A 26,775-nucleotide genomic window follows, 5' to 3' on the forward strand; every position below is an offset into this window, starting at 1 on the left:
CGGATTTTTCGTCGCCTTCAAAAAGTTCGGACAGTTCGCTGTCGTCTAGTTCCAAAGAGGATGAGAAAAGGCGGAAGAAACAAAGAAAAAGCAAGAAGAGCAAGAAAGTAGATTTCTCAAAAAGTCTAGAAGGCATGGAAGGCCATCTAGCAGTTCGGAGGAGGAGAGCTCGTCCTCTTCTGATAGTGAGCAGATGAGCAAGAAGACCAAGGAGTTCAAGGAAGAGGGTCAGTCCGTCAGGTTTGAGATGTTTTTAGTCGACTAGGACACCCTTCGAACCCTTGAGTTTGTACAACAATTTGACGTTGCCTTCTCGGGGGTTGGTTTACGGAACACTCCAAGGTGCGAAGGGTGGCATCTTACTTGAAAGAAATTGCATGGACATGGTGGTCTACTTTGTTGTTACGCAAAGAAACACCTGCGCCGTGGGTAAAATTCAGGAGAATTTTCACGTCAACTTGGATATCAGACAAATATGAAAAAGATGTCATCACAACTTGACATCATTTGAGAATGATTAAGAAAGATGCATTGGATGACTATCGCCAGAGGTTTTGGGATACTTATTTGTCGATGTCTTTGTTTCGGAAGATTACTTTGAGAGACCAGATTGAGCGGTTTTGCTGTGGTTTGCCAAAAGAGATTCGAGAGCATTGTTTGTAACAGAAGTCAAACTCTATTCAGAGACTTATGGGACATGCTAAATAACGATTTGGGATGCATGCCAGTTCATTGACTTATCCTATGGATAGGACAATATCCACCTCATCAGGACAAGAGTCTTCCAATAAAGAGAATGAATCGGAGGAGCCGGATGACAGATCATCAAAGGATTCCGGAGCAGTACGGATGATAGCGTTCCGACAAACTAAGGGGTGTCGCCGCGGTAACTCTTCAAAATGAAGCACCGTTGGGGCTGATTTGATGCACCTTTGGATCCTTCTTGATGAAATGTTACTAATGGCCACCAAGGGGTAGATCTGGGGCTGATTTGCGCTCCCCCGCTCCCGATGTGAGAGGAAACAAGGGCTGAAAGCTTGCTGCAAAAACGCAGCGGATCTGTTGCGTAAAGTGTAGCCTGCTACAGTGTCACTTCACAGGACAGGCAGTTGGACAGTTAGCTACAGTTGGTCTGGTTCACACTGGACGGACCCTTTGACTGGGAGTGACACGTGGCAGGGTACCTACGGTGGTCTAGTGGACGTCGTGGCCAGGTCACCACCACCACTCAGTTTGGAGATAGACTTAGCTGGCTGGACATTTATGGGCCGTTGGTGGCTCCTATGGTGGTACATATCAGTAGTCGTTTTGGGACAGTTCCATCTTATCTTGCACGTAGTCGTCTAGAGAGTCTTACACAGAGCACTGCTACACCATCCATGCACATCTGAGCCTCGACACCCTATTTTGTACCTGTGAGTCTTGGGCTGGAGCTGAGTGTGCTGCCACTCCAGAGTCTGTACATGGTCCTTTGAGTTAGTCGAGTCCACCTGTTCTGGTCTACTGCTGTGTCTCTGTTATTATCCATTGTTTCTTGTATTTCATTCTGTTGAGAGAGTTTCTGTTTGTTGAGTGAGATTGTCACGCACATTGCACTGGGGAACACCCACACTGTAGAGGGCACGACACATTATCCGCGCTACAGGTGCTCTCATTTTGGCGATCACGGTGGGACCTCAACTGAAGTCTCACACTGTTGAGTAGCTGGTTTCTTCGCTTCGCCTGTGCAGCCTGTTGGTCGCTTCGCCTGTGCAGCCTGTTGGTTTGGTCCAGTTTCACCCTTGATAGCTTAATCTTGCTGGTCTAGTCTCTCGCCTTACTGGCCTGGTCCCCTCTCGCCCTAGTCCAACTTGCCTCGTCTCTGGTCTAGACCCCTCGACCCTGGTCTAGTCCTCCTCGTCCCTCGTCCCTCGTCCCTGGTCCAGCTAGTCTAGTCACTCGTCTGGTCTAGTAGAGTCTAGACCAGTCTTCAGCCAGTTCAAGGTTCTCTTGCCCAAAGCTTGGTAGGATTGGAGGTCACTGCATGACACATACAAGGAGGTCAGTTGAGCGTCAAAGCCCGCTACTGAGCCCTCTGAAGTACTATCACAGAAGATGACCTTTGACACCTTGTAGAAATCCTTCAACCTCATCACCTATACCCCCACATATCACATCACCCATTCCTTCATCAGGTTCCCCATCTTCGCGATCACCTTCTCCAAAAAACCTCTCTCCTATTCTTCTACAACAAGCTAGTGTGCAACAGACTCAGCAAGGAATCATGGAGCCACTAGATAGTGTTTTGGCCAAGGTGAACATCAAGTTCCCTACATTCAAAGGGGGGTCTTCAGAAGATGCTGACGACCATGCAAGGAGATTTGTATCTCTCTGTAGGGGACGTGGGCTGAACAGAGAAGATGCTTACTTGGTACTATTTCCATCCACCTTGGATGGCCTAGCAGATAAATGGTACAGCCAATTTGCAGAGAACCATTTTGCAACTTGGGCAGCCTTAAGACAGCAGTTCTGTGCAGCTTTCAAGCCAGGTGACTACCAGGAGAAGGTGTTGGATGAGTTGGCCAACATGGTGCTCAAACCTGAGGAGACTTTTGCGGAGCTTATGACGAAAACTAAGTCGCTGGTGGCCAAGCTTCCCCAACAACCCGGTGAATTCATGGTTAAAAAGTGGGTGGAGAAGGCGCTTCCCAAAACTTCTCAGCAAAAACTCCGAGAGAGTCTCCGACCCGACGCCACTCTCGACGAGTTCATCGCAGCTGCTACTAGAATAGAGGGAGCTAGGAAGCTCTTCAACAACTCTCCTCAAATAGATACTCCCACTGTGTTCTCGGAAGGTAGTCCTACTGATCCTTTAACTTCTTTACATAGGGAACTGGAAGCCCTAAAGCTACAACGAGCTCTTCAAGAGGAGAGGTCCTTCTCTCTTAGACAAGAGAAGCCTACACATAATGAGGCATTGGAACAGATTAAGCGCGAGTCAGAAGAGCTCAAGTGTCAGCAAGAGACTAAGGCTATGGTTTGGTGTAGCTCATGCCGCTCTCCAGGGCACCCACCACAGGAATGCCCCTTCGGTTTTACTGCCACTTCTGTGAAAAAGCTGGACATGAGGATAAGGATTGTTACTACCTCAAGGGATTGCGTCAAATACAACAAAATCTTGGTCCTTCTCTCCAACAAGGGCTAGCATCTGCATCCAACATGGTCTCACCCTACGGCCATCAAAACCAGTTGCCTCCTCTGCTGACAACACTCCCTATGCAGCAAGGTATGCACAACAACTTTGCACCCCACAGTTTTTATCATGCCAGTACTCCCTCAGCTCCCCAAAGTTTCTACACCTCAGCCTCAAATTCCATGCAGCAACCACCTCGTCCCCCGTTTCGTCCTTCCAATCGGCCCATACTCTGCTACAGATGCGGAGAATATGGGCATTATCAGAGCAAGTGTCCTTTACCCGAGGGGTCCCCTCCTTGTCGTCATTGCCCTGATTCGAAGGATCACTACAGTAAAGATTGTCCCAAGCAAAGGACATCCACGTCTTCAGGCTCGACTCAGAACCAGCCCGAATTCACCTTTCCGAAGATAAATTTGATTACTGTGAACACCGTGCCTCAACCTTCACCTGCTACTCATGTGGTTAAGCCTCTGCAAGTGGAGGAGCCTGCTGGTGTCCTTACTCGGGCACAAAGAGCAGCTCTTGGTCTCAGTCTACCCACAGGTCCACCTCGCCAGTCTCCACTTCCTCACTGTGGTCTACCTGACCCAAAGGACAAGTCCTTCCCAATTGCTCAGAGCAAACCAACTTCCTTGTTATCCGACATTGATGGAGCCTTCTTAGAAGCAGTGGCTGACTTGGAACAGATTAAGGTCACAAAAGGAGCCCAGTTCGAAGGCGCCAAGCCCAGAGCAGAAGCCATCTTGAAAAATACTTTTCAGCAAGTGTCACTATACGACATGCTAAGGCTTGATGCAACACTTAGAAGTGACGCCCTGTTAGTCATTCAGTCTCTGTACCCGGGGGCTGGGCCTAGTGGCGGGCACCTCCCTGTACAGCCCTCAGAGTCCTATTTGATTTCCTATCCATCTGCTCCCCTCACGGATTATAAAAGCCCTCGCCTCACTGTATCTGTTCTTGGGCACCAACTATCCGGCGTCATCGTTGATGGAGGATCTGGAATCAATTTGATGCCCGAATTCACTATGATGGCCTTAGGTCTAAAGCCTACCCGACCTGCTCCTTTCACTGTTACATTGGCTGATCAGAGAACAGTCTACCCAGTGGGCATAGTCGACGAGGTGCCTCTGAAGGTACAAGGTTTCACTTTTAACTTGGATTTTGTGGTAGTTAATCTTCCCCTGGTAGAGGGAGGTTATCCCTTGCTGATTGGTAGGCCATGGCTACGACATACGAAAGCACTTCACGACTGGGGAACCGACGCCATGTGGATACATACTCCTGGCTCTCCAATGCAACAAATTCGTCTCGAAGGAGGTATGGATCCGGTCGTTCAGCATAGCTCTTTGTCAGTAGAGTCCAACCCTGACTTGGAGCAGCCGGTCCCTCCCGATGGGTCCGATGAAGACTTACTGCAGTGGTTAGAAGCCACCTCTTCGATGCAATGCTATGTAGTCTCTCTTCAATCTTTGCCAACAGATTCACCCTATCCCCCTGATCCTACATCTGAAGCTACACCTGAGACCAAGAATCCCAGTCAGCCAAGTGAGCCAGAACCAAGTGGACCAGTCTCAAGTGAGTCAGAACCAAGTGGACCAGTCTCTGGTGCCCATCCTTCAGAGGGTCCCTTGATGGAAACCGTCGGCCTGGGTGAGCCTATAACCCACCATAGAAGGGGAAAAAAGTCTCCCTTGCAAGAATTGGCCAACACCCCAGCACCCTCCTTAGCCTCTACTCCATCTGACTCTCCACCCATGCCGGAGCACTTTGAGGTATCTGAGGATTTACCATTTGCAGAGCTTCCATCAGGTTGGTTGCAGGAAGAGTATGCTGATTTCAACATTGATCAGACGCCAGCTCATAATGTCCAAAGGCTAACAGAGGCGGCACAATCTTCTCCACCTGACGCAGCCTCAACCACTGCACCGCCTGACCCCGTCAGAGAGGTCAACCTAGGAGGCCCTGACAGCCATCAGCCCATCTTATTAGCCACTTGGTTATGGGATCACCCCGCTCTACTCGACCTGGTAATCTCCTTCGTGCGCTCTTTCAAAGATGTGTTTGCCTGGTCCTACCACGATTTAGAAGGAATCCCAGCAGAGCTAGGAGTCCACACAATTTCTCTGGTTGAGGGGGCTAAGCCGGTCAGAGGACGTGCTTACAAACTGAATCCCAAGTATGCAGAAGCAGTCAAAATCGAGTTGGAAAAAATGCAAGAAGCAGGTATTATTGTACCAGTAGAACACTCAGAATGGTTCTCTCCTATGGTTATTGCCCCAAAGAAGCAGTCCAACAAAATTCGAGTTTGTGTCGACTATCGGGCTCTGAATAAGGTCACAATCCCGGATGGATTTCCGACACCTTTTATTGAGAGAGTCCTCGAAGATGTCGCTGGCCATGTACTCTATAGTTTTATGGACGGGTTCAGCGGCTACAATCAGTTAGGAATACATCCTGACGACCAAATCAAAACAGCTTTTGTGACTCCCTGGGGTATTTTCATCTACACTAGAATGTCTTTTGGGCTTAAAAATGCACCGCCTTCTTTCAATCGCATAGTATATCTCATCTTTTGTCCTCTGCTTACTGATCACCTTCCCATATTCATGGATGACTTTTCCACCTTCTCGGGTGCTCAATGTTCGACCCCAGTAGAAAATCTAAAGGAGCATCTTGCTCAGCTCTCTGCAGTCTTCCTCAGGTGCAGAGAGGCACGTTTGAAGCTCAATCCGAACAAATGTCATTTTTTGGTCACAGAGGGCACACTGTTGGGCCATGTGGTGTCTGCTCAAGGTTTGGCACTGGACCCAGAGAAGATAGTGGCCATCTTGAAGTTACCTCCTCCCATAAATCCCAAAGGTGTTCAGAGCTTTGTGGGCCACACCGGCTATCATCGCAGGTTTATACGTATGTATGCACAGGTGGCTCAACCATTGACCCGGCTCACCAGTGCTGCTGTTCCCTTCCGGTGGTCAACACCTGAGGCCGAAGCATTTGCATATCTCAAAAAACGTCTCACTGAAGCGCCTATTCTAGTTGCCCCGGATTGGGCCCTACCTTTTCATGTGCATACAGATGCCAGTCTGCTGGCTGTGGGTGCTGTGCTGACTCAGCCTAGCAAAGAGTTCAACTTGGATCGCCCTGTACATTATGCAAGTCGCCTGCTCACCAAAGCAGAGCGAAACTATAGCACCACAGAGAGGGAAGGATTGGCTATAGTGTATGCTCTACACAAATTTCGTCACTATTTGCTAGGGGTCCACTTCACAGTTATCACTGATCACCATGCCTTTCGCTATCTGCTTAATAAGCCACAGGTTGCAGCTCGAGTATGGCGATGGCTCCTCCTATTCCAGGAGTTTGATTTTGAAGTGGTACTCCGTCCTGGTAAGCATCATGTAATGGCTGACCACCTCTCTCGCATTTACACAGGCGAAGAAGCTACCGGGATTGCGGATGACTTTCCAGATAGCAGTCTTTTTAAAATAGATACAACACCGGAATGGTACGGCGAGGTCCTACATTTTCTATCTACTGGGCTATACCCAGAGAGGGCATCCCCACTGCAAAAGAGGAGATTGCTGTTGAAGTCCAGGCCTTTCACTCTGATCGGGGGCCAGCTCTACAAAGCGGGACCAGATGGTGTTCTGAAGCGTTGTGTCTCGCCTCATGAGGTGGAGCATATTCTGGAGGATGCCCACAATGGTCCCACTGGTGGCCATTACCCTGGTCACATCACTGCTCAGAAGATACTACAGAGTGGTCTGTGGTGGCCCTACATTTTTAAGGATGCAATAGCATATTCTAAGGTTTGTGATGTGTGCCAGAGATGTGGGCCGAAGCCGAGTAAGCAATCCAACCGTCCTTTGCAGGTCTCGATGGCGTGGCTACCTTTTGAGAGATGGGGTTTGGACTTTGTGGGACCAATATATCCCTCGGCTCAACCAGGTAATCGCAAATATCTGCTAGTGGCTACAGACTATGCAACAAAGTGGGCAGAGGTACTAGCGACAGTAGATTGCACCAGCAATACAGTGGCCAAATTTTTATATGAAAATATTTTATGCAGATTTGGATGTCCCTTAGAGATCACCAGTGATAGAGGCACTCATTTTGTCAATAACATGATCTCAAATTTGCTGGCCAATTACAAGATTTTTCATTGCAAGTCGTGCTCTTATTATCCTAGAGCCAATGGACAGGCCGAGAGCACCAACAAGGTTCTAATCGCTCTACTGAGGAAAGCATGTCATCTCCATCCAGCATCGTGGGCTCAGGCTGTGCACGGCACTCTTTGGGCATACCGCACATCTTTCAAAGCAACAACGAATCAAACGCCTTTTCAACTCGCTTTCGGTTTGGAAGCCATAGCTCCATTTGAGTTCAACTCCGGTTCCCCTAGGGTGGGCAGTCTGCGTGCAAGTGGGGGCATGGAATCTGCCTCTATCTCCCGTCTCACCTTATTGGATGAAAGCCGCCTTTTAGCTTCTCGTGCTCTGCAAGCGGAACAACTTCGTCGCAAAGCATGGCATGATCGCCACCTCAGAAAGCCAAAAATAACGCAAGGCACATTGGTGCAACTCTATCAGGCAAAATATTTGAAAAAAGCAAAGAAGCTGGTTCCAGCTTGGCAAGGGCCCTTTAGAGTACAGGAGGTTTTGCCACAGGGAGCTGTCCAGTTAGTCACTTTGGAAGGCGTCCCTTTGCCACTGGTAAATGGCTCCAGAATCAAGTGCTATTACTCCTCTGAGTAAAGGGTATGCAACTTTCTGCCATCTGTAGGTTCTATGGCCCATCTCTCTCCTCCCCTCTCTCTTTCCACCAGAATAGATGTTCTGTTACTGTCTCAGTTTTTGCTATGTTTGTAAGTTTCCACCTTTCCTCTAAGATATCTTTTCTCCTCTAAGTCCTCCTGGTAATTGGGTATTATCGGAACTTCAACAGTTCAGTCGCTCCTCTGATTGTTTCTATCCTAAGTGTTATTTGCAGTTAAGTATTAAGGTCCTTCCAGTCTGCTGCTAGTCAGAGTGTTTTTTTGTTCAGTTTGAAAAAAGTGGAATCTACTTGGGCATTCTGCTTAGACGACGATTGAGGCTGTCTATATAAAGAATATGGCAGAGTTTTGGCAAAGAACTTTTGATTCCAATACCAGCAAAAAACCTTTGGTGCAAATAAACTTTCAGCTTTGCTGCAGAAAGAAAGAAAGGGGGAAAGTACTCTTTGGTGCTCCAAAGCTGGCTACTAATGATCATTGCAAGCCTTAATACCCTTCTTTATCTGAGTCCTCTCTTCGTACCTGCTCAAAATTATCCTATCTTTGTATCTGCTAGCACTTTGCTACTGTTGTGCTAACTCTCATTAGGCCTTAATAAACCCTAGTCTCCCAACCCCTCGCCCCTACCTAGCCTACTGCCTCCTACCCTTACTTAAACCCCTCTAGCCCCTACCCTCTCCCAGCTTCCCCTCTCGCCCCTACCCTATACCCTCTCGCCCCTACCCTATACCCTCTCGCCCCTTACTTAAACCCCTCTAGCCCCTACCCTCTCCCAGCTTCCCCTCTCGCCCCTATCAGAGAGCGAAGCAGATGAAGTATCTGCAAGCGGTAGCAGCCATGACATAGATGACTTTACCTCCAGTGACCCAAGTGATGAAAGCTACAAAGCAAACTCAGCAGCATCTGAGGATTCAGATGTAAATTCAGAGTCAGGTGCTTCCAGTGATCCAGAGGAACAATCAAAGGTGGCTGAGAAAAAAGAAAAGCCGCAAATTATCACTCATGAAATCAAGAGGCCTGCTTCTTCAAAAAATCGCACAGCATTTTCATTACATTTTCATATGCAGCAACCTCGACCATCTCTCAGTGAGGTGCTTTCGACTGCTCAGCTACGGACTCTGGGTCTCACAGAATTGGCTGATGCAAATTTACCTGATACTATTCCAGCAGAACTGATACATCAACTGCTGAAAAACTTTCCAAAGGTCCGGGGCCACAAGCTAACAGCTACAAGGCTTGGCCATGCCATGGGTATGACCAACTTTCCAGCTGTGAAATCTACTACTCACACTTTCTCTTTGTTGTCCAAGGACGCGACAATTCAAGCATGTAAAGAGCTATTGAGCTCGGATCACCCAAATTATGAGCGAAACAGACGTCTTCTCGCAATCTTCAGGTATTACTTTCTGGCTCGGGATGCCAAAGAAGACAAGGTACAAACAGATATTCTCACTACATTCTCCCACTGCGACGGGCTATACTGTTTAATCCACACTATCCCATGTGGATTCCACCAAATTCTCTTCAGCTCTCTGCAGTCTAGGGCTAAAAGATTTCAGGCCCAAGTGCAGTCTGTGCAGTTAACTTTTAGATGTTTTGCGGCGCCTCTCTTGGCATGGATCATAAACATACCTATCAACATAAATGAAGTGGATGAGGAACAGGGAACCTCGAAAAGGAAAAGGAAACCCGTGAGCATGCAAGTAGACCCCACAGTCACCAAGAAAAAGAAGATCAAGGCGAAAGTGATGAAGGATACAGTGAAGTCTCTACTCTCCTTGCCAGTTTCTGAGAGACAGCAGACTAGGGTACATCTTCAGCGTCATACGTCCACTGCTACACCTGGTTCTGCTGTGCCGACACCAGTGTCTACTGCCGCTCCTCAGGACAGGATGGTCACTTCACCCATACAGGATCCTCTTCCTTCTTCTCCCATCTTCACTCATACACCGGTCAACATATCACTCGCTGAACCTACAACAACAATCTCTGAAGCACCTTCTACACCGAGTGTCCCTACTTCTAGCTCGCCGGTTGTGCCACGATCTACACCTACTTTTAGCTCGCCGGCAATGCCACATGTGCGCCCTCCAGCATCACATCCATCTGAGGGATCTTCAGGTAGGACCGACTCCACTTCTCTGTTTCATCTTTCAGAGAAGTTGCTTCAGGACTCCAGAGCTGCTATTGCCACCATCGAGCTAGGCGTGGAGCAGCTAGCTGCAACCCACCAGCATCACTCCGCCACATATGCAGCTATGGAGGGATCCTTGCGAGTTGCCGAGAGTGCCATCGCAGATCGAGATGCAACGATTTTTGCACTACAGCAGGCATTGAAGATAAAGTCGAGAATTATTGATGACCTCAAAGCACAGGTGCAAGGATTTCAAGAAATGCTTATGTATGATAACAGGCCTACCCAGGCTACTGTGGGATATGGATGGACTAGGCCAGGGATACAGGTCCAGAGTCCAGCCACCTTTGCAGCGCCAGCAGGTCCCTCTCAGCCCTCTCAGCAGTTCATGGGACACTACCCAGCAGGTCCCTCTCAGCCCTCTCAGCAGTTCATGGGACACTACCCAGCAGGTCCCTCTCAGCACTCTCAGCAGTTCATGGGACACTACCCACAGCCCCAGGTCCAGTACTTCACTCAGCAAGAGTCTCAGATCCAGATGCCACACATGCAGAGCCAGAGTGTTCCTTGCTGTGACGGTGTTACTGGTGCACACCGCTATGGTTGCGTTACTAGGCGTCCGGAGTTCACTTCAGGGCAGGTACTCCCATCCGCTGTGCAGCAGATGGTTGCTACAACCACAAGAAATCAAGGTATGCAAAGCACAAGACAGCAACCGCATGGTTACACTATTGATATGATGGCTCCTCCCGCTCCGGAAGCTTCTGGAGCAGCAGTGGGGACGACCCTTTCCCTTGGGTGACAGGATTGTGCTCTTACCTCATCTTTCATGGTACATATAGTTACTTTTGCAGTTTCATTCAGTTTTGGCTCACCGAGACGGTGACCAGTCTTGTGGCGGGCAACCTGTAGCCTGCTACAGTGTCACTTCACAGGACAGGCAGTTGGACAGTTAGCTACAGTTGGTCTGGTTCACACTGGACGGACCCTTTGACTGGGAGTGACACGTGGCAGGGTACCTACGGTGGTCTAGTGGACGTCGTGGCCAGGTCACCACCACCACTCAGTTTGGAGATAGACTTAGCTGGCTGGACATTTATGGGCCGTTGGTGGCTCCTATGGTGGTACATATCAGTAGTCGTTTTGGGACAGTTCCATCTTATCTTGCACGTAGTCGTCTAGAGAGTCTTACACAGAGCACTGCTACACCATCCATGCACATCTGAGCCTCGACACCCTATTTTGTACCTGTGAGTCTTGGGCTGGAGCTGAGTGTGCTGCCACTCCAGAGTCTGTACATGGTCCTTTGAGTTAGTCGAGTCCACCTGTTCTGGTCTACTGCTGTGTCTCTGTTATTATCCATTGTTTCTTGTATTTCATTCTGTTGAGAGAGTTTCTGTTTGTTGAGTGAGATTGTCACGCACATTGCACTGGGGAACACCCACACTGTAGAGGGCACGACACATTATCCGCGCTACATAAAGCAGGGCTGAAAACGCAGATGATGATAGAACTTATGATGGACAGCAATGGGAGCACTCGATGCGGCGAGGGAATGCATGAGAAGAGGCTCAATGGGTTGCTAAAGTACTGGGCTGCAACCGAGAGGCTAGCGTTAACAGGTCCACCACAATCCTGGCGAGGAGATGAGATGAACACTGAAAACGTTGGACTGACTACCTGAGCCGGCATGAATGTGCTCGCGAGGGTTGGCCGAAATGCGAGAGGCCAAATTTGCAGAACGCTGGGGCTGATCTGCAAAAACGTTGGGATTGGGTGCTAGCATTGGCTCATCTGTTGCAAAATGCTTGGTAATGTGCTTCTTTTACAGGGAATTTGAGGTGCCAGGTCGGGTGCACGAAGTCGGGAAAATGTGTGCACATGGGAGTCTTTTGGCGATAACTGGCCGTTCTGTGACCCATTTGACGATCCATTTGACGAATAGACTTGACCGTATGCTTAAGTGACTTAACTGTGCTAGTGAGGGCATTGAAGTCTCCTAGGAGGATGATACCACCATCTCTAGAAAACTCCCATATATCATAATCTAGTATAGAGAAAGGCGATTGTCCTCTGGATGCAGCATATACTGACGTACTGGGGGGGAAGTAACATATGGCAATGTATAGAAATCGGTCTGTGTCAGCTCTCAGCTCACCCACATGTATCTAGCATGATCATCTCTCCATACAATATGTAGTAGTGGCTGTAACTCCTCCCTAAATAGCACTGCTACTCTTGAACCTCTACTCCCATGTTCAGATCTCGCAACTGTCCTGTGGGCTATCTCCCATCTGTAGCCCACCACATGTGGCATAAGCTGTTGAGAGGCCTGATGAGTCTCTAAGAAGAAAACAATGTCCTTGTCTCTGAAACTATCCTCAAAGGCCCCAACGTCCAACCTCTACTCCCATGCTCAGATCTCGCGATTGTCCTGTGGGCTGTCTCCCATCTGTATCCCACCACATGTGGCATAAGCTGTCCAGGGGTCTCTAAGAAGAAAACAATGTCCGTGTCTCTGAAACTATCCTCGAAGGCACCAACGTCCAACCTCATATATCCATTACAATTCAAGTAGCCATCTTTAGTGTGGTCCCATAGGTCTCACACCGTCATGTAGAGTGCCGCTCTACAATCACCACCCGACCATCTTTGTAAAAGGCGATCTTTCCCTTCTCCCTTGCCGCCATAATCTCTGGCATTACCTCTCTCATATGCGCAACCTGTGAGAGAGTCAGATCATCACCGAGGAAAATAGCTGTCTTCTTGAGAGTAGGCCTCTTTTTCAGGAATTTCTTTCTCTTCCAAGGAGGGGAAGCGTAGTATGAGAGCTCTCTCTTTTGAAGATTCTCCCATGCCATCACTCTTCTTGCCCACTCTCCATGCCTTTGTGTATGAAGGCTTGTCCACCCCCATCATGGATGTGAGGATCGTGACCTCTTTTTCCACATTGTTTATGTCCTTGAGGCCAGTTACCCTCACATGTAGAGCACGCATCCTCCTTTGTTCTTCTTGGAGGGTCATGTTAATAAGAGTGGGTGTACAAGGAGCTCCCTTATCAGCTTTTCTTGAGTCAGGACTCAGTTGAGGCATGGCGACTCTTCCATGAGCATTCACCTCCTATTGCCGTTACTTCTACAGAGGCATGGGGCCAATAGCCATCATCTTTGTGCACAGTCTCTGGGCAGACGCCTATTCCTGACCCCCCCAAGCCGTGTCCATGCACATGTACTTTTTTCACCACTGAGATGGTGAAGAAGGCCATTGATAGGATGAGCACTGGGAGAGCATATAATCATGATGGCTTAGTTGCTGAGCATTTTATACATGCCAGAGATTTGCTTGCAGAGCTTCTAACAGTGATGTTCAAATCGTGCCATGTGTGAGGGCCTACCTGATACTTGGAGTTTACTGGGCAGACGCGTATTCTTGACCCCCCCGAGCCGTGTCCATGCACATGTACTTTTTTTTCACCACTGAGATGGTGAAGAAGGCCATTGATAGGATGAGCACTGGGAGAGCATATAATCATGATGGCTTAGTTACTGAGCATTTTATACATGCTAGAGATTTGCTTGCAGAGCTTCTAGCAGTGATGTTCAATCGTGCCATGTGTGAGGGCCTGCCTGATACTTGGAGTTTATCTACTATTGTACCTATCTTCAAGATAGGAGATCCTATGGAGCTTGGGAATTATCGCACTATCATGATTGGACACAGTGGCACGGTTGTATGCATCCATTCTTGAGCAGCAGTTGAGTAGATGGGTAGAGAGGGAGGGGTTATGTGCAGCTGGACAAGCAGGATTCAAGAGAGGTTTCTCTACTCTTGATCACATTCTGACACTCAGGGCTATTATTGAGGAGGGCAGAGCACATGGGAGACGGATATATTGCAGCTTTGTGGACTTCCGTAAAGCATTTGACACAGTGCCCAGAGCTAGACTGATGTGCAAATTGCAGGAGATGGGAATACCCACAGAGCTTATTTGGGGGATCATGCCATTATACAGATCAGTAGGGGGGCATGTACACACTCCAGATGGGTTGTCTGCTTTAGTTCATTCTACTATCGGGGTGAAGCAGGGCTGCCCACTCTCTCCTACCTTATTTGGTATGTATGTGGATGAGGTTTCTGACTATATTGACAGAGATGGTGATAGAGGTGCACAATTGGCAGGGACATGGATTCCACTCATTATATGTTGATGATATTGTGTTGATCTCTGACTCACCAGAGGGGATGCAATGTCATCTGGATGCTTTACATAGCTTTGCACATGACAGTGGTTTGTCTGTTAACCTTGGCAAAACCAAGGTTATGGTGTTCAACACCACCCAACAGTGGATCAGGAGATCGGCACCTACATTTACATATGGCGAGGAGACAGTGGAGTATACAGATGCTTATACCTATCTTGGGGTGGTCTTTAGTGGGCCAGTATTTTCATTGAGGAGAGCAGCAGAGACTAGATTGACCAGAGCTTATGCAACATTGGGGGGATTGGAGAGGATCTGTTCATTCCAGGAGCCTTAGACAAAGCTCTGGCTTTTTGACACTTTGGTAGCTTCAGCCTTCAACATTGCTCTATGGAGTTCAGATATGGGGGCCTTCATTGGATCATCATGGGAGGTCGGACCGCAGGGATCGCACTGATGGATCGAGAGGCATGGAGAGGCCTTTGGTCTCTATGATATCACGGCTCATTAGAGCCAAGGCCACAATACCACATGACATCATTCGAGAAGAGCTAGCTGGCCCCCCACTAGCGCTTACCAGATCAGAATCCTCCATACATCGTCTATGGGACCTTCCCACAGATAGATATGCCCGCTTAGCACTGGAGTCCTCTAGACAGCTAGCTATGCAAGGAGATACAGCATGCTGGTATGGGGAGATGACATCATCGTTTCATGGTTTCAGTTACATGGGTTCAGCATGGATAGATTCCCCCCCTTTCAGTACTTGTTGGATGCACCGTCTTTGACCCTTACACAGTCTGAGATCACCAGGCTTGTCTGTCAGGATCTGATCCAGCTTGATACCAAGAGGACTTGGATACAGCCGGCACAGGAGCTGGGCATGAAGATGGCTTTCTACAGAGAGCATCTTCTCCAGCTTACTAAGGATGGTTTTGTGATGAGACCCAGTTACATGGATACTCACCTATCTCGTGGGATACGATGTGCTATTGGCCAGATACACACATCTTCACACCAGCTTCAGATTGAGACTGGCAGATCTAGAGGAGTACCAGCAGAGGCCAGGACATGTCCCCTATGCCATATGGAGCCTGAGACAAAGTTGCACTACATATGCCACTGCACGGTCTATTATGAGATACGAGGGCTTTGGACCACTATCTAGAGTCATGAGGTATGAGAACCAGAGATGTGTGGGACTGTTTTTACTCGAGTTGCGCCGACACAGAGAGAGTCTGATGAGGGTAGAGGCCATCCATCCACAGTGACGGATCACAAACTTCTTTAGAGCAGGCACTGGTAGGCGGAGGAGCAGCCACAACAGAGCTCACATGTTTCTCACACCAGAGGCACGTTGATCGATCGAGCGACTGAGCTAGGGAGATCCAGACGTCCTCGACTGAGGAGATTACACATCATCGACGGAGGCTACATCAGAGGATTCGGATCACTTTGGCCCGGCTTGCACGACGCCCGTTCATATTACTGACCATGGAGGAGATTGATGAGATCCGCCAGCAACCGATGATGGACCTCTTGTGATCCACATGAGGACTGTTTTGTATCAGCTCTTGTATCAGCCCAGTCTTAGCTACCTGATTAGCTCGCATTTAGCTTTAGACTTGGCATTCAGCTTTTTAGTTTTCAGTTCCTTTTATTTTGGTACTCAGACATTGTATCACGGCCCCCGGTCAGATTACTGACCATGGAGGAGATTGATGAGATCCGCCAGCAACCGATGATGGACCTCTTGTGATCCACATGAGGACTGTTTTGTATCAGCTCTTGTATCATCATTTATATCAGACATAGCAGCCCAGTCTTAGCTACCTGATTAGCTCGCATTTAGCTTTAGACTTGGCATTCAGCTTTTTAGTTTTCAGTTCCTTTTATTTTGGTACTCGGGCATTGTATCAGATACATCGGGTTGTAACTTTGTAGTCTCATAGGTCATTTTGGCCTTTTGAAGACATTAAGAACATTTCATTTCATTTCATTTCTAGTTGTGTTGAAGTGCTAAAGTCTGTTCCATTTTCAGGTAAATATCTAGGCTGGGATACTGATGTTAGACTATGTGAACACTCCCCAGTGCCTACACCTAGGAGACATTGGTTGTGCTCTTGTGCAATCAAAGGGTGTACAACTAATCTAAAGGTCCTATGTACAAGCTCACAAAAGGTGCGAGAACACCTCTAGGCTGTCCTAAACTTTAGAAGTAGGAGTTACAGCCGTTCCACATCCACATAGGGTTAGATGTGCATGTGACACCAAGGTTGGTTCGGCATATATCTAACATGCCCTCGATGGAAAGACCTAAGATACACGCAACTGCTGTTGCTATTGCCATCTGCTCCTGCACACCAGACCACAGACTCAGCCTCCACATGGGTACCCCCTCTAACACATGCTCTGAAAGTGCATCTCCTCTTGGTGAGATTTAATCTGGTTCTGGATCTCGAATGAGATACTCTGCCATTGCATGATCACAAAGCCTATGTAAGGCTGCCATGAGGAGGGAACTGCACCCAAGAGGATCAACTGACATTGCCCTTGCTGCCCAGCAAAAAGGCTGGGGCAGATTTGGAAAGCACCACCGAGCTAGGAAAATGCCTCTGCATGACTGTCCCCTGCTGGCCTCTGTCTACTGTGTCCAAAGGTGTTATTCCCTTGCTCCCAATATAGGGTACATCCCTGAGCCAAAACCCAGAACTACACATGGTTGGAAAATCCTGACGAGAGAAATTTACCTCACTCTTGACCGGGCACAACCACAAAACAGCCCCTAACTCCCTACTACCTGTCTCTAGGAGATCGACTAGACGAATCGAGAGAGATGCATAACTCTTAAAAACTTTTGCGCACACAGAAAAGTTAAAACACCCCTAAAATGACTTATCCCTTGTACACTTACCTCTTTATACCTCAAGTAAAAGTCCCTCTGTTAGACACGTATAGGAGAAGGGTCAGTCATATCTATGAGGCGGCAGATTTTTTGATGACAGATGAGGAAGAAAAAGGACATGCACCACAACCCCGCCCCTGTCATGAGTATCTCCCTCCCCCCACTACCTTAGTGTTCAAAAATCACTCTCAACCATCTCTTACTGTTTTCCAAGAGGTAGCCTCAAGAATGGGGTCCATGGTGCCAAGAGAAATCATTTTCCAAGACCTTGCCAAAGATTGTCACTAGGGGAGAGAGATCTCACAGGCTGATAGACTTCCTACTTAAACTTTTCAATTCCGACCCCCCTCATCCACGGGGGATACCACCACAGGTGCTGTAGGATTATGCCTTCTGTTGTTATAAGGTGACAACAATAACAAGTAATTGATACCTGTCTTCCACAATCGCATACTAACTTTGTTTGTTGCTTAGTGATGGTGACAGGTAACAGGGAAATCCTTTCCTTATGGCTAAGAAATTGCTCTTTTCTAGCATTTTGTGGAGAGCTTTACCTAGCTCATGTTGTACACTATGGTTTCTAGCATTATCAAAATAAAAGAGGGTGTCTGTTTCTAAATCTTGTCTCCCTGATGCAATATTTGCATTAATGCCTCTCTCTCTCTCTCTCTGCCGCACCCTGCTCCCTGCTCTCTGCCGCGCCCTGCTTGCCTCCCCCCCCCCTCTGCCGCGCCCTGCCCTCCCGTGCCTTGCTGTGCTCGCTGCCTTGCCCCCCCTTGCCCTGCGGTACTCGCTGCTCCTGCGCGCTGCACGGCTCCACCCGCCCCTGCTCGCTGCCCTGCCCCCCAGCTCCTGCTCTCTCTACCCCCTGCGCTGCCGCCTCCCCTCGCGCTGCATCTGCAACCCCACCCCCCCTCGCTCTGCCTGCAGCCCCGCGTAAGGTTCCCCCCCCCCCCCCCCCCCCCTTTTCGTTTTACGCGTAGGATGTCCCCCCCCCCCCCCCCCCCCCCCCCCCCCTTCTTCTACGCGTAGAAAGTTATTTTTATTTTTATTTTTATTTTTATTTTTTATTTTTTATCCTAGACACGGTATCAGATTCACTATATTGTATAAGCTTAGTCTCATAGGTCAATTTGGCCTTCCGAAGACGTTAATATTTCATTTTGTTTCTTTTTGATACCCCCCCTCCCCCCCCCCCCCCCCCCCCTCTCTCTCTATCTCTCCTCTGCACACTATCGCTTCCCCTCCCTTGCCATACCGCCCTACACTCCCCCGCTCGCCCAGCTATCGCGTCCGCTGCTGGTGTGGGTGCACACGTACGTTTAGCGACCAGCATGAGGAAGCTAAGCGATAAAGCCGACCCCATAGAGGATGCCATTCAAAAATGCAAAGAGGAAATGACGGAGATCATTACCAAGATGAACCGCAATCTCTTGGGCACAATAAACATGCTCGAAGGATGCGTGTTGATCCAAGAGAGCAAGATAAGTACGCTGGAAGACCGAGTGACGACTCAAGAGGAAGAGATTGCGTCGCTCAAGAAAGATCTCGCCAAAGCACGATCAAGAAACACACTGGAAGAGGGTGAACTGCAACCCTCAGTAATCGAAGAAATCAACACAATCAAGGAGCAAGTACGGGCCATCAAAGAGGGAGAAGAGCAACACAAAGAAATGACGACTTCTTGGGTGGATGTTCTTACCAAAACTCAACAGAAGGCGGATGAAGCCGAGAAATGGATCAAGGTGGCCAAGAAAGGAAAAGGCAAGGAGATAACGCACACGTCCACACCCACTATCATTAATCAGACACTAGAGGAGGAGCAAAGGAGACAGGTGCGCGCTTTACATGTGAGAATTTGCGGTCTTAAAGACAAAGGCAATGTGGAGGAAGAAGTAAAAGAACTCACAGCCTTGATGGGGGTTCATGAGCTGACGCACACAAGGGCATGGAGAGTGGGCAACATAAAGAAAAGTGGAAGCAATGGAGAAACCTCAAAAGAAAGAGCACTCATCCTCTGTTTTCCTCCATGGAAGCGAAGAAGTCCTTCTTGAAGAAAAGACCAACTCTTAAAGAGACTGGCATCTTTCTCAGGGATGATCTCACCCTCTCGCAGATCGCTCATATGCAGGAAGTAATGCCGGAGATTAGAGCGGCAAGGGGAAAAGGCAAGATTGCTTTTTACCGAGATGGAAAAGTGGTAATACTAGAGCGACGCTCCACATGAGGGTGCGAGACTTATGGGACCACACTCAAAGTGGCTGCCTGGAACTGTAATGGATCTATGCGTCTCGATGTAGGTGCTTTTGAGGATAGCTTTACTAGAAGAGACATCATCTTTTACTCTGAGACACACTAGGCCCCTGAGCAATCCATGCCTCACATCAGTGGATACAGGTGGGAGACAGCTTACAGACAAGAGACACGCTCAAAACACAAAGGGCTGGGCTCAGGGGGAGTGGCAGTGTTATTTAGAGAGGATCTGCAGCCACTGATACATATAGCCCGCAGGGATGAGCAGGCTAGGTACATGTGGGTGAGATTGAAAGCAGAGACAGGCAGATATCTCTACCTAGCTATTTGCTACTTTTCCCCGAGTACATCAGTTTATGCATCACCTAGAGGACAGTCCCTTTCTCTATTCTGGATGATGACATATGGGAGTTCTCTAGGGATGGTGACAGTATCATCCTAGGGGACTTCAATGCTAGGACTGCCCATCACCAGGCAGTGTTTTATGATACTCAGAGGAGATACTAAGAGAGCTAGATGTCGTGGAGACGGGCCTGTCCAGACTATCACACGATATGGAATATACTGAGTATGGGCGACACCTGATAGACATGGGCACCACACATGGATTGGCCATCTTGAACGGCCTACAAAGATTTCCTGCTGCGGGAGGTTTTACATGCTTCCCACACAGGCATGGAGCCAGCACAGTGGACTATGTCATGGCACAACCGAATCTCATCTCTAGTATCCAGGATCTCACAGTTGGGCCCAGATCGGTCGGGGTAGCAGTAGATCATGCTCTGGTGCCGATGACCATCTCTTTCCAGTTCAGTGTAGCACACAGGCCACGGGTAGCAGCCCCAACTCGCTACACATTCACACGAGAGACGGATTCTGTATACATGGACGGGATCTACAAACGCCTATGAACTGAGGACCCTGGGCGACCTCTAGAGGAGCTAACTACTATACTAACAGAGACATTACATGAGGCAACAGTAGAAGCATACCCACACACCCAGCCTGAGCAGAGCTGCCGATCAGGGAGCATGCCTCAGAACAGCTGGTACGATGAGGAATGCCGCCAGACTAGAGCCAGACTTCAGAGGGAGGTGCTTTTGGGGGACGTCACGCACAGACAGTCAAGGGCTTTTTTGGCTAGACTCGAACAGGATCTATATCAGCTATTCTTGAGTCTGGACTCACGTGAGGCGTGGCGGCTCTTTCATGAGCAGTCCCCCGCCCCCTGCTATTTCCTCCACAGAGACCTGGGGTCAGTACGCATCATCTTTGTACACAGTACCTGGACAGCCGCCCCTCCCCAACCCCCCCGACCCATGCCCACACGCATGTGCTTTTTTCATTGTTGAGATGGTGAAGAAAGCTATTGACAGGATGAGGACTGGGAAAGCATATGATCATGATGGCTTAGTCGCTGAGCACTTCATGCATGCCAAAGACCTACTAGCAAAGCTTCTAGCTGTGATGTTTAACCGTGCCATGTGTGAGGGCCTACCGGACACTTGGAGCCTATCTACGATCGTATCTATCTTCAAGTCAGGAGACCCCATGGAGCCTGGGAATTATCGCACTATTATGATTGGGCACACATTGGCACGGTTGTATGCAGCCATTCTTGAGCAACAATTGAGTAGATGGGCAGAGAGGGAAGGAATGCGTGCAACTGGGCAGGCAGGATTCAGGAGAGGCTTCTCTACTCTTGACCATATCTTGACACTCGGGGCCATCATTGAGGAAGGCAGATCTCATGGGAGACGGATCTATTGTAGCTTTGTGGACTTCCGCAAAGCTTTTGACACAGTACCCAGAGCTAGATTGATGCGCAGATTACAGGAAATGGGAGTACCCATAGAGCTCATTTGGGGGATCATGGCATTGTACATATCAGTAGTAGGGCATGTACGCACCCCGAAAGGACTCTCTAACCGGTTCACTCCACTATTGGGGTGAAGCAGGGCTGCCCACTCTCTCCTACTCTTTTCGGTATGTATGTGGATGAGGTTTCTGACTACATTGACAACGATGGGGATAAAGGTGCACAGCTGGCAGGGACATGGATTCCACTTTTGTTATATGCTGATGATATTGTGTTGATCTCCGAATCCCCAGAGGGAATGCAACGTCAATTGGATGCTTTGCATACGTTTGCCCACGAAAGTGGTTTGTTTGTCAACCTTGGTAAAACCAAGGTTATGGTGTTTAATACCACCCCACAGTGGATCAGGAGATCAGCACCTACATTCACATACGGCCAGGAGACTGTGGAGTACACAGACACTTACACTTACCTTGGAGTGGTTTTTAGCAGACCTACATTCTCACTCAGAAGAGCAGCAGAGACCAGACTGACTAGAGCCCACGCAGCATTGGGTAGATTGGAGAAATGTGTTCGCAGGTTCAGTTTCAGGAGCCCCGGACGAAGCTCTTGCTCTTTGACACCTTGATGGCTTCAGCATTGCTCTATGGGGCTGAGATATGGGGACCTTCATTGGATCACCACGGGAGGCCGGGTCGCACAGACGGATGGGGGAACATGGAGAAACCTCTCGTCTCTATGATCTCGCGGCTCATTAGAGCCAAGGCATCAGTACCACGGGCCATTATCTGAGCAGAGCTAGCGGCCCCCCCACTAGTGGTGGAGGCGCTCACCATATCAGTCTCCTTCATAAACCGCACATGGGAACTTCCCAGAGACAGATATGCCCGCATAGCACTTGAGTCCTCTCGACAGTTAGCCATACAAGGAGATACAACATGCTGGTATGTGGAGATGACATCATGGTTTCAGGAGCATAGACAAGCTGCCACCATTCCAGTACTCATTGATGCACCATCTCTCATTCTTACACAGTCGGAGATCACCAAGCTCATCCGCCAAGACCTGACCCAGCTAGACACCAAGAGGACATGGATACAACCAGCACAAGAATTGGGCACGAAGATGGCTTTCTACAGAGACCACCTTCTCCAGCTTACGGAAGATGGTTTTGTGACGAGACCCAGATACATGGATACCCACTTGTCTCATGGGATACGATGTGCTATTGGCCAGTTACGCACATCGTCTCTCCAGCTGCGGATTGAAACTGGGAGATACAGCGGAGTACCTGCAGAGGCCAGGACATGCCTCTTGTGTGACATGGAACCTGAGACAGAGCTGCATTATACATGCCGCTGCCCCGTCTACTACGAGATACGAGGCCGCTTCCATTGCTTGTTCACAGAGGGTTTTGGACCACTCTCAAGAGTAATGGGATACGAAGATCAAAGATGCCTGGGTTTGTTCTTGCTCGAGCTGCGCAGACACAGAGAGAGCCTGATGAATGGCAAGGCTAACCAGTCTCAAAGACGGATCACAGACTTCTTCATAGCAGACACGGGACAGCCGCAAGAGCCACCCACAGCAGAGCTCCCCCTCGTCTCACACCAGAGGCACACTGATCGACCGAGCGATTGAACTGGGGAAATCCAGACGCCCACGACTGCGAAGGACTACACAACATCGACGGAGGCTACGTCAAAAGATTCGGAGCACGCTAGCCAGGCATGCACGACACCCGGTCAGACTACTAACCATGGAGGAAATTGATGAGATCCGCCAACGACCGATGCTAGATCTTTTGTGATTCAGCTATCCCAACAAGCCGCCCATTTTTGCTTAGTTTTTTGCTTAGCTCACATCGACCAATCTAGGATCCCATAGTATATATTTTTGTTTTGTACTGTTGTTAGGTTATTTTGTTACTCTGACTTTGTATCAGATCCACCACCTTGTAACTTACTGGTCTCATAGGTCACTATGGCCTTTTGAAGACGTTAATATAACATTTCATTTCATTTCTCTCTCTCTCTCTCTCTCTCTCCCTCTCCCCCCGACATTGGTCTATGGTAATCTTGGTGAGTATTTTACTAAAAGCCAAGTATGGACGAGCTCAGTCTTAACACATGCAGTGTGCACTAAGTGCATGGACGTTCACACTTCCACAAAACTTGGGTGTGTTTAGCAAGGATAAAAGCTGGAAGCCCAACGGAAAATTTATGGGCAACATGGAAGTCCAAGGTGGGGAAAATCTGAAGAGTCTTGAGGGTTGTGGATGCGCATGAGTAAGTTCTTGTGTGTGTCTGCGCGTGTTTTCTTGGTCTTTCATAGCTGTGTTCGGCTGTGTGTATGCTTTTGTCAATTTACACTGGATTGGTCGATTGATTAGCTCATATATGCAGTGCTTTTGGAATATTCTGAACTTGTGAACAAAATTGTTTTTTTTTTCTCCTGGCACAGGAGCATTGCACTACAAGGTTGATAATCACAGAGTCCGTCTTGCATAGCTCAAGTAAATGTGGCTCAACACCACGGTCCAAGAGCTTTGCTTGAGGTATGTCTTATCTTGATGTGACATAATCATTGAGTTTATGTTCTTGGGCTCTTGTACAGCATTCTTTTAGTCTGTTGACCTGATGGATCGTCATTCAAGGAAGAAAATGATCCTTACGGGTTGCAAAATGCCTCAGGGTTATGTAGACGACAAACAACCTCATGTATTAAAGCAAGAGAGAAGGAAACATGGAAGAAATCAACTGAGTGTTTGATATTGTGATTCAAAGCATATAGCTCTCTCACACAAGACATTCTCACTACTAGATTTGAATGAAATTTTTCCTTTCTTTCATGTATGAGCAGGCTTGATGACTAATTAGCTGATATATTTGAGCAAGATGGTTGCAAATAGTTTGCTGTTAAATTAGTTATTGTGTTGAGAGAAGTCTTAAACTATCTTCGCAAGCAAGAATGCGAACTACAAATGAACTCAGTGACCAATGTAGACAGTGCTTGGGTACCTAAACACCAAAATTGTTGTTTTGAATTGTGAACATCATCTTGGCTTTGCTGTATCATACTTTATATGCATCTGAGCGATATGCTTTGTTGTGCTTGGCTGATTTGGAGCGAATTTTTTGTTCTGTTCTATGGGGTGGTTTTCTTGACTAGATTGACAATTTGTATTTATTGATTGTTGGAATTATCAGGGTTTTTATGACTCCATCCAGTTGGCTTACTTTTTGGTCAATTATGGTGTCATTTTTAGAGTAGAAAGTGCTAAGTACAGTTCATGAGCCATATTTTGGGTTATGTGCGACAGTTGATGTCCACTGCTAGTGGTAACATAAAAAGTATACGAATGATTGTGTGTTCTAGGAGGAACATTGGTGCATAATATTCTATTTCTGTAAAATGCCAAATATAAACTACGGGTCTTTACATGAAATATTGTAAGAGGGATGTATCATTGTGAGCAAAGAGCTCATGTGGATGCCTCCAAGGCTTGTCCTGACCCAATGGAGCTGTACAAAGCTAAGAGGGAATATACAAAGACTATCATGTGATACGGCCCATAATCTAGCAAAACACTTTGTGTTACATCTTTGTTGCCCCCCAGCCTCTTTTCCTCTACTCTTTACTCCTTGTTTTTGCTCGCTTTTTTCGTGCATGAGCTTAATTTAATGAAACGCGTTTAGTGTTACATATTTGTTGCCCCCCCCCCCCCCCCCCCCCCCCCCCCCCCCCCCTCTCCCCCCTTCCTTTACTCTTTACTCCTTGTTTTGGGTAAGTTTTGCTTGCTTTTTTTGTGCATAATGTCTCGCGGACATAACAATGTTGTATTCTCGCCCAGGAAAAGCTTGCATATGTGCTCTATTGATTGCGAAGTGTGCAAAATTTTAATCAAGTTGAATAGGGGTCAACTTGAATTATTCAACCAAGAGGACCATCCCACTCTTCTCAAGTCGGTGTGTGACTCAACCAAGGTCTTGATGACGGTGGTGATTAAGCTCATATTGACAAGGACAATGAAAGCGGGTTTTCTACCATGACGAATAATTCGGAGTTGAAGATTCATACATGGCATCAAACATCGACAAGATTGCCAGCGATGACCACTTTACATCATCCATTAGAGAATATTTACATGATGAGTGTTCTAGATTTCTCATGTTTTGTTTGTCAACATAATCATATCCTTTCTAGTTCAAGTCGCCTTTTACATTATCTGTTGTCAGTTATTTCATGCTTGTCAGTTATTATCATATCAAAAGTTGTACGGGTTATAGACACTGTCACGACAACCAAGTGGTAAGACCTCCCAAAAGTATTTGTTCTCATCCCATTTTGTTGCACTTCTCATGAGGTTTCTGGGTACACCTTAAACCCAAGGTTTGGCAATGAACCAAAAACTCCATTTTTGGTAGCTGACTTTTTTGACTTACACCCTATCTGTTCAAGGGGGGGTTATGATTTAGCACCAGGTTATGGATACACCAAAAATCCTTGGTTGTGAGAAAACCTAAAACTCACGGTTGACGAGTACATCAAAAACTCGAGGTATCATGAGAGGGTCTGTCCAGTTCGGGCTTGAGAGGGGGATTGTTGGGTCCAAGCCTTTTTTCGGTCAGCCCGTGAGAACAAGTCTCAAGGCATGCAGCTACAGACCATCAGTTAAGGTAGAGCCTTTTTAGGCTTAATATATGCAATGTAATAATACAATCAATGCATAGCGTGTTATTTTGCTTTGGCTTGTGTCGAATCTCTCTCTCTCTCCATCTCTCGTCCTTTGTAGCACCACACAGCTCCTTGCCATGGCCCTCAGGCGGCATCCTCCCTAGCTCCAACCCCAACACGACATGCATACAACGAGCCTTACTAAGCATCCGTGGATGAAAATTAGAAAAATGAACTAAAGTAGGTATCATGTTCTATGTGCCAAGTCTATAGCTGAACTTTGTCATCTAATAAGTAGGATCAGCAGCAAGTAAGATGAGCCACACGAAATTGTTAGAACCTGCATCTAGAAACAGGTGTATGCTCTTGGTCCATTTGATGAAGGAAAATATGCCGACCAATGTTGAAGTAGCATACTAGTGCAGTTGAGGTAAAGGCCAACTCCCAAGCCTACACTCTAAGGCAGAGTTGGAAATGAATGGGCTACAAGACTACTGAATGTTGCCATTGAGGCAACCATTAGGGTAAAGGAGCCAACTTAAGTACAGTTAAAGAACTTCAAATTGAAATGACTCAAATCTCTCACTACAATTAATGAGTTTGCATGGAAATGATGTCTAAAGCTCGTGTAGTAGCAAAGGGTGTCCCCATCTTGAATCCCTGAGATTTGCATGTTAAATTAAATCTCACTCATTGTTGGCCTTGTTTTGGACCCTGTCCCCTTATTAGATCCTACACCGCACTCCTCGGCATGAAGCATGAAAGCTTTGGTGTACTCCCCTGGAGGTCCACTACCCAAGAAAATTTGACCTAATGCAATGTGTCAAGATTTTTTAAGT

General features: G+C 47.8%; 1 protein-coding gene across 6 annotated transcripts in view; it reads left to right on the top strand.

The window, feature by feature from the left end:
- Positions 1–24,155, top strand: part of LOC147443858 (SEC-C motif protein) — a 137,479-nt gene extending 113,324 nt beyond the window's left edge. For 4 of the 6 annotated variants that reach the window (XM_086526671.1, XM_086526673.1, XM_086526672.1 and 1 more), the window contains one exon: positions 23,723–24,155. Coding sequence is in view for 1 of the 6 variants with exons in the window: in XM_086526673.1 (XP_086382799.1) it covers positions 23,723–23,744 (22 nt within the window). In the remaining 5 variants the exon portion in view is untranslated. The remainder of the gene's footprint in view (positions 1–23,722) is intronic. The other 2 variants (XR_015189988.1, XR_015189989.1) reach the window with 1 other exon arrangement.
- The last annotated feature ends 2,620 nt before the right edge of the window (positions 24,156–26,775 follow it).

Source organism: Adiantum capillus-veneris, chromosome 13, assembly GCF_014529385.1.
Source record: "Adiantum capillus-veneris isolate H3 chromosome 13, ASM1452938v2, whole genome shotgun sequence".
Classification (NCBI taxonomy): domain Eukaryota; kingdom Viridiplantae; phylum Streptophyta; class Polypodiopsida; order Polypodiales; family Pteridaceae; genus Adiantum; species Adiantum capillus-veneris.